Source organism: Scardinius erythrophthalmus (genome assembly GCF_964197995.2).
Source record: "Scardinius erythrophthalmus genome assembly, chromosome: 6".
Classification (NCBI taxonomy): domain Eukaryota; kingdom Metazoa; phylum Chordata; class Actinopteri; order Cypriniformes; family Leuciscidae; genus Scardinius; species Scardinius erythrophthalmus.
This window is the reverse complement of record NC_138226.1, coordinates 6133717-6153367: the sequence shown is the minus strand read 5'-3', so window position 1 is coordinate 6153367 and position 19651 is coordinate 6133717. Positions and strand designations below refer to the sequence as shown.

The 19651-nt window shown below is 37.8% G+C and overlaps 1 protein-coding gene across 17 annotated transcripts in view; it reads right to left on the bottom strand.

Annotated features, from left to right (window-relative positions):
- The window catches only part of tns1b (tensin 1b), a 231354-nt gene that overhangs the window by 9085 nt on the left and 202618 nt on the right, over positions 1-19651 (bottom strand). For all 17 annotated transcript variants that reach the window (XM_081369325.1, XM_081369335.1, XM_081369336.1 and 14 more), the window contains 7 exons: positions 14627-14722; positions 12060-12234; positions 6441-7480; positions 5018-5104; positions 3956-4084; positions 2936-3031; positions 19-96 (listed from right to left, as the gene is read on the bottom strand). In XM_081369325.1, coding sequence (XP_081225451.1) covers positions 19-96; positions 2936-3031; positions 3956-4084; positions 5018-5104; positions 6441-7480; positions 12060-12234; positions 14627-14722 — 1701 coding nt within the window. The remainder of the gene's footprint in view (positions 1-18; positions 97-2935; positions 3032-3955; positions 4085-5017; positions 5105-6440; positions 7481-12059; positions 12235-14626; positions 14723-19651) is intronic.

Below are 19651 nucleotides of genomic sequence, written 5' to 3'. Positions count from 1 at the left end.
ACAGATATGATTTCTCACCTCTGGTTGGTATGACTAGTTTGCAGGGTAGAGCCAGTGGAGTGATGGAGTGCTGGTAGACCAGTGCAGACAGGCAGCCTGGACACAGAAGATGAAAACAAAATTGGGGTCAGATTTACGAGCGGAAATCAGAGGAGGGCATACTTTACATTACAACTGCCCTGAAGAGGTCAAACTTTGATGCCAGGCCTGGCAAACCGTAAATCCATGTTGCTGAAGAGTTGTGGCAGTGGAAGTTAGGAGGATAGGAAGGACAGGAATACTAGCATGTGGCATGTGGTCTTTCTTTATTAAACCCCTGCTTCAAATATTTGACTATATTAGGGAAAACTAACTCTGGATGGGCTTTGTTAGGGCAAAATCTTTCCTCCTGCGCATGAGAAATTGCTACGAAGCTGCGGAAGCAAAAAACGTGGAAAGGAGTCATTGTTGCCAATTTTAAATGTTGCTATCAACTTTTAAACTCTCCTCCTTCAACAATCAGATTTTATCAACACTAACAGGAAATGAAGATTGTTTACTCATTCCACTTTAAGGCCCCTTACAAGAATTTGTTCACTCTTAAACAGCTACTCGCCTTACATTTTTTCCAAACCCGACTTTCCTCTTTCCATGGAGTGAACGAGGACAGATTCTGTCAAGCTCAAAAAAAGAAAAAAAAAAGCACCACAAAATTAGCCTATATGACTTGTGAACGATAATTCAAGTCTTCTGAAGCCATATGATATTTTTGTGTAAAAAAACAGAACTAAATGTGAAAATCAAATATGGCACTGTAAAAGCATTGTGTCATGTTTGACATCAATGATGTTTAGCCACAAAATCGTTTTGTCAAAAGCTATCATATGACTTCAGAAGACTTTGAATACAGTGCTTAAGATGCTTAGACTACTTTTATGATATGTTTATGGTGCTCTCTGTCCTTTTAGGAGAAAAGAATGAAAGATTCTACAGAAATTCACTTTCTGGGGTGTAACGGTTTAAATTACTCACGATAAGGTTTTTACCACGGTTTTAGGGTCACGGTTTTGGTTCGGTATTTGTTATGTTCAGGGGGAAAAAAGAATGAAGTAAATTAGAAAACATTATCAAACTTCAAGCCGCAGCACAAATAAATACAATAGAGCAAAGATAGAAATAAAATAAACAGTGCTTTTCAGGTTATTTAGGTACAGTATCTTTCAGGTATAAAAATTGAATAAAGAAATCAAAGGTGAAACAACATTGCATTTAATCATCACTGTATAAATTAAAGATTAATCATTATTAAAGTCACAAAAGCTATTCAGTCAAGAGAATTGAGTGATTTCCTCGTCTTTTGCTGCTCGATTAACATTAAAAAACACACACAGCAGGAATATTAGGCTGCTGTCACTTTAAGACTAATGGACTTAAGTTGTCTTTCTCGACTGTAACGACACAACATAAGGCATAACAGACTATGTTTGCTAGGGATACTTGCCAAGATGGGCATGTGTACAATTTTTGTGTGATTTTGTCAGTTTAAGCGCAAGCCAAGAAAAGAGAAATCAATATTTGTGTGCTGTCTGAGAGGCGGCTTTCTGTGTGTGCGCTTTGGATGAGTTCTTAAATGAGTTTATTTTAAACACAGATAGCATTGTGTGATGTTCAGGTCTCTCCTGCACTTGTGCGCTATCAACACCCGGGTGATGACGGCGTAAATGACTGCTCATATTAAGATGATTTAAGGCGAACAGCGGTGCAAGTGCGTGCCGAACCATGGGTGGAGAACGGTATGGTTCCATTTTTTTTTTACACCCCTAGTATCCACAGGAACAAATAACAGCATACTAATTTGAAATTACATGAGGATGAAGAAATGATGACGACATGTTTGGGGTGAAGAGTTTCTGTAAGCAGTGGGCGTCCTGGCAGACTTCCAGCGTCTGGAGGAGTGGAGCTTAGATACTATTGTACATTTATTAACATGAGCGTTATTCCCGAAAACACAGAAATCCTGCCAAATTTCACCCACACCTGCTTTCGTTCTCACACAGCACAGTTTTTCTTTGTCTATTCTGCTTTTCATAATAAACACGCAACGCAATGGTTACCATAACAGGATGTTTGAGCTCTTATGCAAACGGCCCAGCCCTGATTTTTTATGTCTCCTTATTTGATGTGGAACAGGGTATATTGGAGAAGACAGCTCTGTCCATTGAACAGACTAGGCCTCCATGTAATGTGGTCAGCAGACAGTAAATTAGAGAGAGGCCGTCTTTGAGATGTACTTAATAATTTCAGCTGCTTCCACGCTGTCGTTTGGACTACATGTGTTCTACAGCTTTCTGGAAGCTACACGGACAGCTTGATTTAAAGGGAAGGATTCACATGTTAACTTGTACTGAAGAGCAAAAACCACACACGCATTTGTTCTACAAGCTTGACAGATTGCGCTTTCACATTAGTGAACATTCAACAAATCATTCTTGTGTCAATGTGGAGCAAGGAAGCAACATAAGCAAAAATCCTGTGAAATACATATATATTTTTTTTTAAATGCAAAAATGTTTTGTAAAAAAATGTAAAATCGATCAAAGGCATAGTGTACCCAAAACTTAAAATTCTTTCATCATTTACTCACCATCAGGTTGTTCCAAACCTGTATGAATTTCTTTGTTCTGTTGAACACAAAGGACGATATTTTGAAGAATGTTTGAAACCAAATATTTGTGGGGCACCATTGACTTTCATGGTATTTTTTTCCATACCACAGAAGTCAATGATGCCCCACAACTATTGGGTTACAAAATATCTAACACATAGGTGAACTATCCCTTTAAAATCGCTTTTAATCTAATAAAAAATTACCATTGTACAGTATTTGTTTTTAATGTGTTAACACCTAAAACGTCTCAGTTTTTGTTTCATCAAAAATGAAAATTGTTTGATTTACCAAAGTATGGCTCGTTAGGGCAGCCCTTCAGTCTCACGCCCTTCGGACTCGTCTCAATTAGGAAATGTCTCACCAACTCGTTAGTGACGTCTCCAGCTGCAATAATGAAAAATAAGAAATAATATATTTGCAATACAATAATTTTGTCATGATATAAAAAAAAAGTCTTCGTGTCCATTTATTTAATATAATAAACATAAGAAAATGCATTTATTTATTTATTTTATTTACTTAATGGTCAATTATGTACTTTGTCATTAAACAAAAATATTTGACCACAGAATGTCACTTCTGTCAGGACCACTATCTTCAAATACGATTGACAGTTAGCATACATTTAGGATTGGCGGTATGGTTCTGTTCTGAGCAAGAACTCCCTGCGCATCCATGCAGCCTAGCATGAATAAGAGCAGCAATAACCCCCCTTTGGGGAAACAGAACAGAACCAACATGAATGTATGCAGATATCATTAATTAATTTTAATGTACAACATAATTAGAGAATTTTAGTCTGATTCAGGGGTAATCAGAATGCCAAATTCTGACTGAGGAGAGGAGGAGCTGGGGAGGGAGGAGGGTAATTCGCTCCTGAGAAACGCGATATCTGCTGATAATACTGAAGGAGCTTATACATGTATACAGTGATAGGCGTCGTATTCCTATAGGTAGATGTGGATCAGCTGAGAGTCAGCTGATACGAGCTTGACTAACGTGATCAGCCAGAACTGATGCTATGCGTGATGACTGACAAATCACAATCAACTATTTCAGAAAGCTGTATTGAAAAATACTGAGTTAAGGAATGAGTAGATGCTTTACAACTAGGTTAACCACTGACTTTTGTTTTCATCATGAAACTGCATGTGTTTTAGTGTGTGTTGTTGGGTGTGTGTGTGTGTGTGTGTCTGCTGAGGACACAACAGGATTATGATCCAGGAGGGGTCAGATCTCCTGTCTGGAATGCATTTGGCAAATTATTATCTGCATTAGCCACATGCCTGGAGGAGGCACATGAAATACCTTTCTTTGTAGGCTGCGCTGTTGGAGGTGGTGAGGAAACTTTCATGGCCAAGCCGTAGGCCCCTCTGAATGAATGACTGTCCCGAATGACAAAGGCTCCAGGCTCTTGATCCTTCAGCATGTTGATCGCTAAAGCAAGGGAGGAAATGGTTAGATCTCCATAGAATATCATAGTACATATATATGTAAAGAAAAAATAAATCCTTGTCAAAAAGGCTATATAAGTGCAGTTTAGTGTGTGAAAATCCCAATAATAACCAGAACATATGAAGATTTTGTCCATAGCACTGGACATGTACTGTAACAATATATATATATATATATATATATATATATATATATATATATATATATATATATATATATATATATTTTTTTTTTTTTTAGATAATATAAACTTTATATGAATCTCTCTTTTAAATAAAAACCTGTATTAATAATAACAGCTACATTAATAATGCAATATAATAATACAGTATTAATAAAATCAGTCCATAAATAAACAGTGACATAGGCTTTGTTAAAATGCCCTACATGCAATGAGTTGATGTACTATTGATTTATGACATGATTGATTTTTAAATATGCATTCAGCAGAAGATCCCCCCCACCCGCCCCCACCCCATTATACTGTAATTCCCAAGTTAGAGATGTGAAGGTGAAGGCTATAATATGTTAACAAATTGCTGCAATGTCCCCCGCAGTTTAACACACAGAGATAGAGAGTGAGTGAAGGAAAAAACCTTGCTAAGGAGGTTTATTCGTTATCGTTAAGACAAGTTAATGAAGCAACAGATGCAGATGTTCGCTGGATTTAACTAAGCACATATGTCCAATGCCGTGTGATGTCACTGCATGTGCTTGCGCTTAGAGAGGTCTCCAACGCAGATGATCTAATCCAATAAGAGCACGGAGGAGAACCAGATGTGGAGACCAACAGAGATTGACCTCATATAGGGTGGCGTGAGACATATTTTACTGTTTATGGGAGTTATGAGCCTCCATTTGGGGGTCTAAATATAGATAAATTAACCCTGGAACATTCATATACTGCGTCCTTACCTTGGTCTCTGGAGATATCTGCTTTATACCAGTATTTGGATGTGTCCTGGACAAACTTCACGTTCAGCCTAGTCTCTGGACTTCCATCTGGAGAATGAAATATGCACTTTATTTAGCAGTCCATCAGCTGAAAATTGATATTAGTTTAGTATGCCAAAGCTAATGAATGCACTACTCTTTCAAAACTACACTAATACACACACCTGTTTAAAATTACTCTCAGGATCATCAGTGTCTTATTAAATTATCGACAGAAACACCTATAATAAGCACAAGTTTCTTACAGCCCATAACACCATGTATTATTACAATAAAGTACAGGAGGCTGAATGTAGATGTGAATACAGTCACAGCTTAACGGTGTTGTTAGAGAAGCAGCATAGCATATCTGTAATACAGCACAGCTTCAAATCTCTTCTCTGACAAAATGCTTGGTGCATAATAAAAATATTAAGGATAGAATGATATTTTAGTACTATACTAGAAGACATGCAAGAAGAAATAAACAATTACATAATGTTATTTTATGGGCACAGATTTTCAGGAATATTCATTGTTGTCTAATTAATTATTTCCCTGCCACTGATGGAACTTTCTGTAATTTATGACACACAACGCTTCCCCATTGATGGAATTTTCATGTGTTTCAATGTTATAGAGTAGGGGGCGCTATTACACATCTTCTGATAGATTGAGAAATGCTCTAACATCTGAATATTTGAGTACGCTTTTCATATCTCCACTATGGTTCATAAAGTTTATTTATTATAATATACAACACATTTAATAGTTTGGGGTAATATATTTCACAATGTAATCCATTTCTGTGATCAAAGTTGAATTTTCAGCATCATTACTCCATTCTTCAGTGTCACATGATCCTTCAGAAATCATTCTAATATGATGATTTGATGCTCAAGAAACATTTATGATTATCATCAAATTTGAAAACAGTTGTGCTGCTTTTTTTTCTTTCTTTTTTCTGTGGAATCTGTGATACTTTTTTAGGGTTCTTTGATGAATAGAATGTTCAAAAGAACAGCATTTATTTGAAATCTTTTGTAACATTATAAATGTCTTTACTGACACTTTTGATCAATTTAACACCTTGCTACATAAAAGTATTCATTTCCTTATAGAAAAATATCCTACTTCCCCCAGACTTTTCAATGGTATTGTATATTTATTATAAATAATATCCAAAATTCAATGTAATACAATACTAAATTATATAGATGGCTTTAATGTCAATGCATTTAATGACAATTAGCAGTTGTGTAGAATTAAAATAATTTTAATATTACTTTTTAATATATATTATCTTATTTACAATATAACCTTCTTGCATTGTTAACTGAAATGGAATTTAAAGGCATTCCATTTCAACTGATACCTAGTGGAATTTATCTTCATAAAGTCTTACCGCACATGTTAAGTTTGGAGAAATCAGGGAGCGTGTTGAAGAAATGAACGCTTGGAGTGCTGCCGCCACTGGACACCGGCGAGGACATCTTCCCGTTGAGCGTTCCGTAGGACAGTCCGCCATTGGAGCGATCGCTGCTGGACATGCGTCTCTTCTCGGGGAGCTGAGGCTGGAGGGCAGGGCTGCCCTGTCTGAATCCCACTCCCTCTATGAATCCGGCCGGAGAGACTGGGAAAGAAGGTGTGGATGGAGGCTGGTATCCAGAGGAGCTGCTCTGGCGGGACAGGGCTCCGTGACGCTCGTCCGGGGTGGTGTAGCCGCTGTACATCGGGTGCCTGTCCAGACTGGGGCTACCCTGCGGTATGGACGTGTGGTGTCCCAGAATGGGACTGCCCTGACTGGGATGTGTGAGTGAGGATTGCCTGCTCAGGACGGGGCTGCCCTGGTTGGGCTGGGTAACGGACGGCTGTCTACTCAACACCGGGCTGCTTTGGTTAGGCAGAATGATCGGTTGGTTGAGGGACGCCTGTCGGTTGAGGACCGGGCTGCTCTGGACAGCTTGTCCCATAGGCTGCCTGTTGAGAATCGGACTACTCTGAGTCCCGTGGGGGACGGGATACTGTCTGGACAGCATCGGGCTGCTCTGCGTTCCCTGGGTCACCATGGTGTGTCTTCCTTGCATGGGACTAACAGTCATTCCAGGCAGATGCCCGTTGGCCGGGGTCGGCTGTTGGCCCAGAACGGGGCCGTCCTGATTGGCTAGTCTGTGCTGAAGGTTGTAAGCGGACGTTGCGTCGGGCAGGACAGTGTGGTTTCTTGTGCCAGGGCTACCGGTGAGTGGCTGGATGGTTGTGATGTTGTTTTGCACAGGCCCTGGCAGCGACGGGCTGATATCGGGGGTGATGCCCAACATGCTGCTGGAGGAGGGGTATGTGGGTGTTTGGTATGTTCTGTCGGAAGGCTGCGAGTGAAGGACGGAGTCGACAGTAGCCTGGGACAAAGAATTCATTCCCACCCCGCTATCGCCCAATGTGCTTTCACTGAAAGACCACAAAATAAGAGAACTAGAATTATTATAAAATATGCACTAGTATGGCCCCCTTTACACCTGACATTAACCCTGTAAAGCCTGATATATGAAATAATAGTCTATTTTTTTTAAATGGAAGTTTATACAATCGTTCAACAAAAATAAAAACACTTGTTGAGTATCATGTTTGATACATGAGGCTTTTATGACTCATATGATATATTGATAATATGGAGCTTACACACGAGAAGGAAAAAAAAAACACCTTAATTTTATTGAGAGGCCAAAACTGAGCAAAAATATGCAATTTGTTGGTGTTTCTGATTTATATATGGTCAATAGTAAGATGCAATTCTGATAGCTTATAAATTAATGAGATTTTTTATAACAATATAACAGGATACTTATATAAAATGCATATACATATCAAAAACATCTCCTAATTAAAGCTGCAAGCAGCGATGAAAGGGCCCTCGCACCCGTGCCATCAACACTCGGTGGCTTTAGGAAGACAGAGCATGGTTGGGAAATGTACATTTAAGGAGGTATATATAGTAAGAGTATGTCAAAGTCAGTTACAAAATGTTTTGTATAATGGTGATAATAGCATGCTTCATGACTCAGCTAAGTGTTGCTAGCATGTTTAGTCTGTTTCTAGCATGCTTAGTACACAATAATTATGTGGTTAGTACTGCATTACGGTGTTAACCATGTCAGTTTCTGTTGCCAGTAGGTGGCGTTATGGCTATAACTGAATATGAGCATGGATGTGTGTTCAGGACAGAACTCTTATCAAACGTGTGAAGTTTGGTGCAAATTGGACATTGCCTTCTTGAGTAACAACAAAGTCATGTTTCATTGAATTAACATTCTTTAGCACTTAGCTAAGCATTGTTAGCATGTTTTAACATGTTTCTAGCATGTTTAGAACTCAATGGCATTTTTAACATGTTGCTAGAACGGCATCAAAGTGTTAAACATGTCACTTCCTGTTGCCAGTAGGTGGCGCTATTACTATAACTGAATTTGAGCATAGACATGTGTTCAGGCCATGATTCTTATCAAATGTGTGAAGTTTGGGGCAGATTGGACATTCCATGCCTGAATTACAGCAAATTCCTATTTAATTGCAATAATAGCATGCTTTAGCACTTAGCTAAGAGTTTGCTAGCATGTTTTAGCATGTTTCTAGTATGTTGTTAGCATGTTTAGCACTTGCTGGCACTTTTTTATATGTTATTAGGAGTCCATAACAGTGTTAAACATGTCACTTCCTGCGGCCAGCAGGTGGCGCTATGACTGTAAGCATGATCATGTGTTCAGGACAGAACGCTTATCAAAAGTGTGAAGTTTGGGGCAGATTGGACATTCCTTGCCTGAGTTACAGCAAATTAATATTTAATTGCAGTAATATCATTCTTTAGCACTTAGCTAAGTGTTTGCTAGTATGTTTTAGCAAGTCTCTAGTATGTTGGTAGGATGTTTAGCACCTACTGGCATTTTTTTATATGTTATTAGGAGTCAAGAACAGTGTTAAACGTCACTTCCTGTTGCCAGCAGGTGGCGCTATGACTATAACTAAATATGAGCATGGACATGTGTTCAAGAGATAACTCTTATCAAACGTGTGAAGTTTGGGGTAGATTGTACATTGCCTTCTTGAGTAACAACAAAGTCCTGTTTCATTGAATTAGCATGGTTTAGCACTTAGCTAAGTACTGCTAGCATGTTTTAACATGTTTCTAGCATGTATAGAACTCAATGGCATTTTTAACATGTTGCTAGAACGGCATCAAAGTGTTAAACATGTCACTTCCTGTTGCCAGTAGGTGGCGCTATTACTATAACTGAATTTGAGCATAGACATGTGTTCAGGCCATGATTCTTATCAAATGTGTGAAGTTTGGGGCAGATTGGACATTACATGCCTGAGTTACAGCAAATTCCTATTTAATTGCAGTAATAGCATGCTTTAGCACTTAGCTAAGTGTTTGCTAGCATGTTTCTAGTATGTTGCTAACCTGTTTAGCACTTGCTGGCTCTTTTTTATATGTTATTAGGAGACCACAAGAGTGTTAAACATGTCACTTCCTGTTACCAGTAGGTGGCGCTATTACTATAACTGAATGTTCTCATGTAGATGTGTTCAGGACAGAACGCTTATCAAAAGTGTGAAGTTTGGGGCAGATTGGACATTCCATGCCTGAGTTACAGCAAATTCCTATTTAATTGCAATAATAGCATGCTTTAGCACTTAGCTAAGAGTTTGCTAGCATGTTTTAGCATGCTTCTATTATGTTGTTGGCATGTTTAGCACTTGCTGGCACTTTTTTATATGTTATTAGGAGTCCATAACAGTGTTAAACATGTCACTTCCTGCGGCCAGCAGGTGGCGCTATGACTGTAAGCATGATCATGTGTTCAGGACAGAACGCTTATCAAAAGTGTGAAGTTTGGGGCAGATTGGACATTCCTTGCCTGAGTTACAGCAAATTAATATTTAATTGCAGTAATATCATTCTTTAGCACTTAGCTAAGTGTTTGCTAGTATGTTTTAGCAAGTCTCTAGTATGTTGGTAGGATGTTTAGCACCTACTGGCATTTTTTTATATGTTATTAGGAGTCAAGAACAGTGTTAAACGTCACTTCCTGTTGCCAGCAGGTGGCGCTATGACTATAACTAAATATGAGCATGGACATGTGTTCAAGAGATAACTCTTATCAAACGTGTGAAGTTTGGGGTAGATTGTACATTGCCTTCTTGAGTAACAACAAAGTCCTGTTTCATTGAATTAGCATGGTTTAGCACTTAGCTAAGTACTGCTAGCATGTTTTAACATGTTTCTAGCATGTATAGAACTCAATGGCATTTTTAACATGTTGCTAGAACGGCATCAAAGTGTTAAACATGTCACTTCCTGTTGCCAGTAGGTGGCGCTATTACTATAACTGAATTTGAGCATAGACATGTGTTCAGGCCATGATTCTTATCAAATGTGTGAAGTTTGGGGCAGATTGGACATTACATGCCTGAGTTACAGCAAATTCCTATTTAATTGCAGTAATAGCATGCTTTAGCACTTAGCTAAGTGTTTGCTAGCATGTTTCTAGTATGTTGCTAACCTGTTTAGCACTTGCTGGCTCTTTTTTATATGTTATTAGGAGACCACAAGAGTGTTAAACATGTCACTTCCTGTTACCAGTAGGTGGCGCTATTACTATAACTGAATGTTCTCATGTAGATGTGTTCAGGACAGAACGCTTATCAAAAGTGTGAAGTTTGGGGCAGATTGGACATTCCATGCCTGAGTTACAGCAAATTCCTATTTAATTGCAATAATAGCATGCTTTAGCACTTAGCTAAGAGTTTGCTAGCATGTTTTAGCATGCTTCTATTATGTTGTTGGCATGTTTAGCACTTGCTGGCACTTTTTTATATGTTATTAGGAGTCCATAACAGTGTTAAACATGTCACTTCCTGTTGCCAGCAGGTGGCGCTATGACTGTAACTGAATATGAGCATGGTCATGTGTTCAGGACAGAACGCTTATCAAAAGTGTGAAGTTTGGGGCAGATTGGACATTCCATGCCTGAGTTACAGCAACTTCCTGTTTCATGGCGAAATATCGAAATTTGTCAGGCCGCCGAGGACCCGCCCTTTGACGAAAACTCAAGATCTTCGCAATTTAACGTCGCAAAGGCCTTAAGATTACACTCACCAAATTTGAAGATGATCAGATTAAAACTGTAGGAGGAGTTCGTTAAAGTACGAGGCCTGAAAATAGCAAAAACTGCACAAAAATCTGAGAGGAAGTTCAAAATGGCTGACTTCCTGTTGTGTTTAGGGCTATGCTCCAAGAGACTTTTTTGTAGGTATTAGGTCATTACATGTATGTACCGAATTTCGTGCACGTACGTGGAACGTTGCGGGAGGCGCACTCCGTTGAACTTTTATAGGTGGCGCTATCGAGCCGTTTTGCCCCGTCCAATTCTGAAACCTATATCAGATGTAAATTTTCGCCAGTTCTGACGCGTGTGCAAAGTTTAGTGAGTTTTCGAGCATGTTTAGGCCCTCAAAAATGCAATTCAATGCGGAGAAGAAGAAGAAGAAGAATAATAATAATAATAATAATAAACAGAGCAATTCCAAGAGGGTCCTCACACCATCGGTGCTCGGGCCCTAATGATATGTGAGTTCAATGAAAATTATAAAATTTCAGCAGTATCTGAATACCAAAATAAGCTGCAAAGTGGACCAAATTTACACCACCAGTCAAAAGTATGAAGTATGAAACCAGTGTTGTTATTAACTAAAACTAAAACAATTGAAATTATTATTAAATTTTTTGACATTGAAATAAAATAAAATATTAGATTAAAAACTTAAACTTTAGCTGAAATAAGTTTAAGTACTAAAATTACTCAAGCTGAAAATGAAATAAAATGAAAGCTAAATAGAAAAATATTTATTAAAAAGTCATAAAATTACTAAAATGAAAAATGAAAATATAAAAAATATATCAATACAGGTTATGAAAGTATATAAATAATTCTACTACTGTATAAACACTCAGGTGGTGGTCACTTACACAGCATCTGGGCTCTGAATGGGGCTGCTGGAGGACAGAGGAGTGTTGTAGGCATGGGAAGGCCCGACAGGACGAGCTAAGCTGTCACTGTCATATGATGGAGACACGGGCGATGCTGGCGGCCCACCTGACACTGCTGCCGCTTTGGCCACAGACTCCACATAGCTACGAGGCTCTGGCAAACAGACAAAGGGAAAAATACCAGTGAGCACAAAATATTACAAGAGTCGAAACAGATGGATCAGTGTCTAAAACATGATCTGACCCTGATTCATGAAGAAACTTCATTAAGGTGAACCATGGTTTATGCTGCTTGACCAACATGATAAATTGATTTGAGAGAGATGAGTGAATGGAGACGACTGTTATGTGTATAAGATAAAAAAAAAAAAAAAAAAAAAAAAGCAGAAGGTGAAGTCGTTTGTATGTACAATTACACTGTAATTCTAAATCTGGTATGTTCTTACCTTCCTCATCCTCACTCTCTGTTTTCCCGACGGCAGAAGAATAAAATCATAAGACAGAAATTTCAGAAGTTCAAAGAGACGTGGAGAACAGAATAAGAATTGCTAGAGTGTATACTAGTGTAGATAATCGTTATTTTAAAGGGGTAGTTGATAGTTGAACACTTTGTCATTATTTACTGACCGTCATGCCATACCAAACCCAAATTAATATCTTCCGTAAACACAAAAGCACAATCGGTTTGGTTTCCATATCAGGAAAGTGGAAGGTAATTGTTTTTTTGTTTTGTTTTTTAAGGGGCATATGACTTGTGCATTTTGTCTCTTTTTGTAATTTACAGAAGGAAATCAGTTGTACCGATATGAGGGTGAAAAAACAAAGAGGACATTTTCACATTTGGGTGAATTATTACTTTTAAGAAAACAAAAAGAGGGAAATGCAATCTTCATTCACATTTTTTGCTGCTCCGAATACCAGCAGGCCCCAGTAGACATTAAAATACCAGAAGTAACAGGCCTTATCATCAATAAGCACATGACATCATTTAACCTAACTATAGTAGGACAAAGAAGCCCCTGTGACACATCATCTCGTAATAATGTTAGCGTGTTTACCGGATGTATTGCTCTTGTTTTAGCAGGCCTCAAATTAACTCCCTCAGGAACGATGCTAAAATCAGCCCTGCATGAGAACTTGTTCTAAACTAAAGAGTCTCCGCAACTCCCCATGGGATCCTGTTACCTCAGAGTCTACAAAAACGACATAGTTTAAGCCCGCTGGCCTCAGGATGAATCTCACCAAACCTGCCGAGACAAGACCGGGTCATATATCACCCCGAAAATCAAAGGAAAGAAATAAGAAATGATAAAGAAAAAGAAATGTGGACATGTTTTCATCAGGTTCACCCCGGAAGACATGACAAATTACTGCTTTGAATTGAAAGAAACAATTTATCAAATAATATTTTTGCTGAGCTTGCTAATACCAAGATTAAAAGTAATCATTTCTTTAAACATTAAATATATCCTTAGGACAAAGAGAACGGGTAATCAGTTTAAAAAGGGCTCTGTTCCAAAAACAGCAGACTTGTTGTCTACTGCCTAGGGAGCCTTCTAAGGGAACATCCTAACTGAAATGGAACCTCATAACTGACCAGTTTGTAGCTCTCAACTTTGATAGCAACTCTGAAATGCACAGCATTATTTTATTTATTATTTGTATTGAGTTTGGTTTTAACATGATGCTAAACTAAAAACATGATACTCTAATAAGAATAAAATTGCATACAAGTCCATTTGTAATTCAATTAAACTAGACTGTGCCATCTTGGATGGACAATTTCCACTTGAAAATTATGGGAATGTCTTTTCTGCTCCTCACAGAAACACTCCCATTCAAAACGTTGGGGGTCAGAAAGATTTTTTAAAGAAATTGATACTTTTATTCAACAAGAATGCATTAAACGGATCAAAAGCGAAAGTAAATACATTTATAATACTATAAGTTTCTATTTCAAATAAATGCTGTTCCTTTGTACTTTATATTAATCAAATAATCCTGAAGAAAATGTATCACGGTTTCCACAAAAATATTAAACAGCACAACTGTTTTCAACATTGATAATAATAATAAAGGTTCTTGAGCAGCACATCAGCATATTTGAATGATATATGCTGTACTGAAGACTGGAGTAATGATGCTGGAAATTCAGCCGTGCATGACAGGAATAAATACATAAATATTAAAAATGTAGAGAGAAAAACTATTATTTATTGTTTTAAATTCTAATAATATTTCACAGTATTGCTGTTTACTGAATTTTCAAATAAAGGCAAAAGGCAGCACACACACACAAAAGTTAACAGAGCACAGTAAAATGATCCCAATATAACCGCATATGAACAGAAAACAGCGATCCATTTAAAGATGTATGAGCTCACGGCTCAAGAGACGAGAAAAGGAGAAGGGGAAACACTTTGAGAGGGAGAACTGAAAGGATATTTTGATATATGGCCCACAAGATGCATTTGATCTCCCTTTAAGGAGCAAGTCTCGGACGAGTGTCTGCATGTACATTTCTGTATGTGTGTGTAAAGTCTCACCTGAGCCCGTCTGGTGGAGCAGGATCTCAGCAGGATTGTGGGGCTTCAGGCCCAGGAAGGACAACGGTGTTTTAGCCAATCCTGGAGGAGATCGACCTAAAGCGACGCAGAGCACAGAAAGAATTGTATTATTCAGAGTGTTATCAACTAAAGCCTTCAGCACAAAACATACTCTATAAGCAAGTACGTCAATGCAAATGATTAGAGCTTGACAAGCTTGATTTCATGTATTTCTGCACTCCGCACTTTTTGAATGCAAGAACGCATCCTGCACATACATACAATATATATTAGTGCTGTCAATTCGATTGTGATTAATCGCATCTAACATAAAAGTTTGTTTATATATGTGTGTGTACATATGTATGTGTTTGTGTGACACACACATATGTATAAACATAATATATACACACACAAATATTGTATAAACACAAACGTTTATGTTAGTTGCGATTATATATATATAATTGTTTTTCTTTATCCATTTTCCAATTAAGTTAAAAATTCATTTGGACAGTTCACACATGAGAATAGCACATGAACAGTTTATTTTTTTTTTAAATGTTGACTTTACTGTTATAAATCAGAGGGCATGATTAAATGTGAATTTTTAACAAATTAACATTTGCATAATTAATTGTACTAAATTAAACAGCTCTAGTTCTGAAATATGTCAGACAGCGATTCATATTGTATTATGTAATGCTGCAAAGGTGTGCTATATTGGTCTCGCTATGTTTTTAACTAGCTACTTGAAAAACCCAACACACATCTGGTTAATGGCACAGACATTTGAAGGTAACTCTATCCCCCCCTTGAGTACTGAGGTTTGTCACGCCAGCGATGCTTTTGCCAACCATTCATGTCTGCATTTGCGTACTTGCACAAAGTATGTTTCTGTTCCTTAGACCTTATAATACAGATCTGTGTGTACCACTTTCATCTTCAATGCATTAGCTTTCGACAATCTTATCAAAGAGACCAACTTCCAGATCAAGAGCCTTTGAGAGACTGCCGTGGTACACACTGAGCTTTTAAAGACAGCAGACTGAGGTGGCTATTTCAGTATGTGACATGGCTGGGGAATGAGCTAATGTCTCATGCTCTGTGGCAAGGCCGTGCAAGCGCCTCTTTAAAAGAGTTAACGATGTGATTAACACTCGCTGTAACGATGCCCAGTCAAAAGAACGAAAACAAGACAGATCATGCAGACAGAATACACCTCAGCTGAACAGATCTCCAAAATGTCACATTGAAAACATTCAAGACCTCACTACACAACAAATGCTACGAACAACAGGACGAGTGACTCAAAAACAACGAATAAACAAAGGTGCCCAGCAAAAAAAAAAAAGAATGGTGCGAACACACAAATGGGGAAAATAAATGGTGATGTGACCACAGAGCTGTGGAAAGCAGCACACTTGAAGAAAGGGAGGATTTTGTGTTTTAAAAATGTCTCTAAAGAAGAACAAAAATGTAAATAAAATTAAAATAAATACTTGTACTCAATTTTGTGTATTGTTGCATTCTGAAATGTGTCAGAGCGGAATGCATAATGCAATACACATTGCACCCCAAATATGATGCTTTGAGATTTTACCTTCATTTTTTTTTATTTTTTTTTATTCTATCATGCATGTTCACTTGCATAGTTTAAAAGCCTTGTTTTGCTGCAGTAGTTGATTGACAGGTGAACAGGCAGTCCTCTGAGGCTACGTTCAGACTGCAGGTAAATGTGGCCCAAATCCAGTTTGTTTGCTCATCTATTTTTGTCTTGACAGTGTGAATGACACAAACCACATGGAATCTGATCTTTTCAATTCCGATTTTGGCCACTTCCATATGTGGTACTAAATCCAATATATGGCAGTTGTTTTGCAATGAGTCTTAACGGTCATATCAGAATTCATGCGACTTTTACGTCACTCTAGAGTAACATTCGGCACAATTCTGTGCTCATGGGAGTCCCTTCAAAGATTTTACATAACCGAATGTTATCAAGACCGTTTCGAAAGGTAGTCAAGTGAAGGACATCAAAATTTAAGTATTAATGACAGGCAGCTCTATAGAGACAAGCAAAACATGAGGGCTTATATCATAAGTGTTTAAAAACTCAATTTTTTTGCATCATCGTCTTAGTTTTTTATATTACCTGCACATAATTTCGCTGGCTTCCACGGCAGATCACGTTATACATAAATGCGTAATCTCTTACTATAATATCCTCCGTGTTTGCTTCCATATGACAGTATGATGCGTGTCATCTTGTTATAGTTCTTTTGCGCATGCGGATCAGTCCAGGACGATGATCTGTTCACACTGGAATTTGATTTAAAACAACAATAACAACTATAAAAAAAAAAAAAAAAAAAAAAAAAAACGGATCCGAGCAATAAATCGGAATTGAGCGCTCGGCAGTGTGAACGTAGCCTGACTGTGGTCTGAGTGGTGGAATCACAATGTCCTGTTTACACCTGTATTTAGAAATGACTACTTCAGATAAGATCATGATGTGTTTGGGTAAGTGTGTGCTCTTCAAGGCTGCTCTCCACATGCATTCTGGGTAAGGCAGAGCATTTGCTTGCGATTTGGCAGGGCCAAGTTGACATCATCACGGACACACATGCATCCTCCACTTACCAAAGAATCCAAATCAATTCTTTGTTTGGCAGAATAAGTGCCTCAGCATTGGACACAAGGAGAAGGGGAGGGGGGTTGTGTAGAGAAGCTTTTCCAGCCTCTCATTCTCTGCAGGAGGAGGGAGCCACAGAAACGTGCTACCAGAAAGTGGCTATTGAAGCATGTGAGTGTCTGTCAATCTCCGAACAGAAATAGAGCCCCTATGGGTCACCTGCTCCCCAGGAATCCAACAGAACCACTTCAGAAAGTTCTACACATAACGTGAGCAGATCTTTTGTATGAACCTCATTACCGTATGCTGAGGATGTTTACTAGGGGGATTTTTTTTTTCAGACATTTGATGATGTTCAGTATATCTTGATATTTATGTATTTGCTCTAAAATGACTTTTTTCTCTCAATCATTTTGGATAATTTCAACCATTTTAACAGTCAATACTGGAAAATACATTAAAATATTTAAGTCAAAAAGTAAAATATAGTACAAATCTCATTATAAAATAAAAAAGGCATGTATTTTTAATAATTTTAATAATCATTTTAATAAATGAAAAATGCTATGCAGATTTGATTGTTGAATCTGAGTTATGAATCTATTAATTGAATCAAATTCAAATTGTCTGAAGTTTGAAATGATTGATTTAAATAAATCAAACTTACTAGATCATTTTTTCTTTGACTAAAGTTAAAATTAGAATATTATAAACAGCAATAGTTACCTATACATATATTTTAACTAAAATGTTTTAACACACAAACATGCAATGGGGAGAGTTCGAACTGATTCTTTAAACAGGCTGTCAAGTCTCATTCTCATACTTAAAAGTTTAGACAAAGAGGGATTACAAAACTATTCTAATGAAATCTATTGAAATGGCCAAATAAACCTCACAAATATATCATGAATACTGAAAATATTGTTCAGTCCTAATGTCCATTAAATATCCTGGGATAATGTAACACAGAAGGACAAGATTTGATTGATTATGTTTTGTGTTATTGTGGGCTGAAGCCACATCTAGGTGATCATGGTAGCAGAACTAGTCTGAAGAGCTTTGAATGCGAAGTGGCCATGGTGTAAGATGTCAGCTAAACAAAATGACTTGAATATATTTCAAATGAGGTGTCTGGTGAGAAAAAATGCTGTGAAAGTCCAAGAAAAACAGAGCTGCTTAACATTGTGTGCACTGTGCATCTAACCTTGTAAAGAGGCTATAGACTTTTACAAGAGTCATTATATTAAACCTGTAGGGACAGTATGCTGGAGGGGAAGATGAAGCAATAGGTTATAAAAACCGAGGCTATCACTATACTGGAGAAATCCATCTGAACATGAAACCTGAGGCGCAAATGTGCTTGTTCTTGGATTGAGATACAATGACTGTGGAGGCTAGAGAAACTGCTGACAAAAAACACTTCTCAGACCCACAGACGTTGGGAATTGCTGGGGAGCAAGTGAGAGCGGGGTCTTTCTGATCTGAGCACTTATGCATGTCTATGAGCCAACACAAAGTGTGTCTTATCACTCAAACGGAGGCCACACATCTTTAACATTGAGAGCATGTGAATGAACTATAGCATCTGTTAATGATATCTACTGGCTCACGCAAACACCCCGAGGTAGGGTTGGATTTAACTGCTGCCAGACCTCACGTTGGCTTATAGACAGTGTGTTAATGTAATGTTAGCCCAAAAGATTCTTTTACGGAAAAAAGCAAAAACACCCACCGCTATTCTGATGTGCTAATTATGAAACACAGTGGTTCTGTTCCAAAACCTAGTGAGCTTTCTTGCTGTCTACCACCTAAATAAGCAGCTGCATCCCAACCCTAATAAGTGAGCAATTGGAACACTCTACATAGGCAGCAAATCATACAAATAGTGATATGCACGTAAATCGTGACTCACAATTGATATAAATTGAGGTTTTTTTTTTATCTTAGCATGTTGCTAAGCTAATGGTGAAACATTATAAGAATAAAAACAAAAATCATGGGTAACCCAGTTTTAACTATTTTTATTGGTACCTTCAGTCACTAATATTTGTAATTAACATTTATCCCGAATTCTCCACCATCTTGGATGGATTATTGACACATTTAATTGCAATGCATCTTCTCTGTGAAGGATATAAGCGATGCAGCCTTAAGGTGTGGTCACATTAAAAAAAAAAACCCGTTGTCCATTATCATTAGCGTAGAGATGTATGAAGCACAGCTCACACTGAAATATTTTTTAAACCAAGCATAATTTGCATGATCAACTTGAGCATGAGCGAAATCTACCTGGTAAACATTTGTACCCTTACACATAATTCCCAATTGCAAGTTTTCTGATTGGAATATCTGTACTTTGCCCAGCAATGGTAAATGTGACGACACTT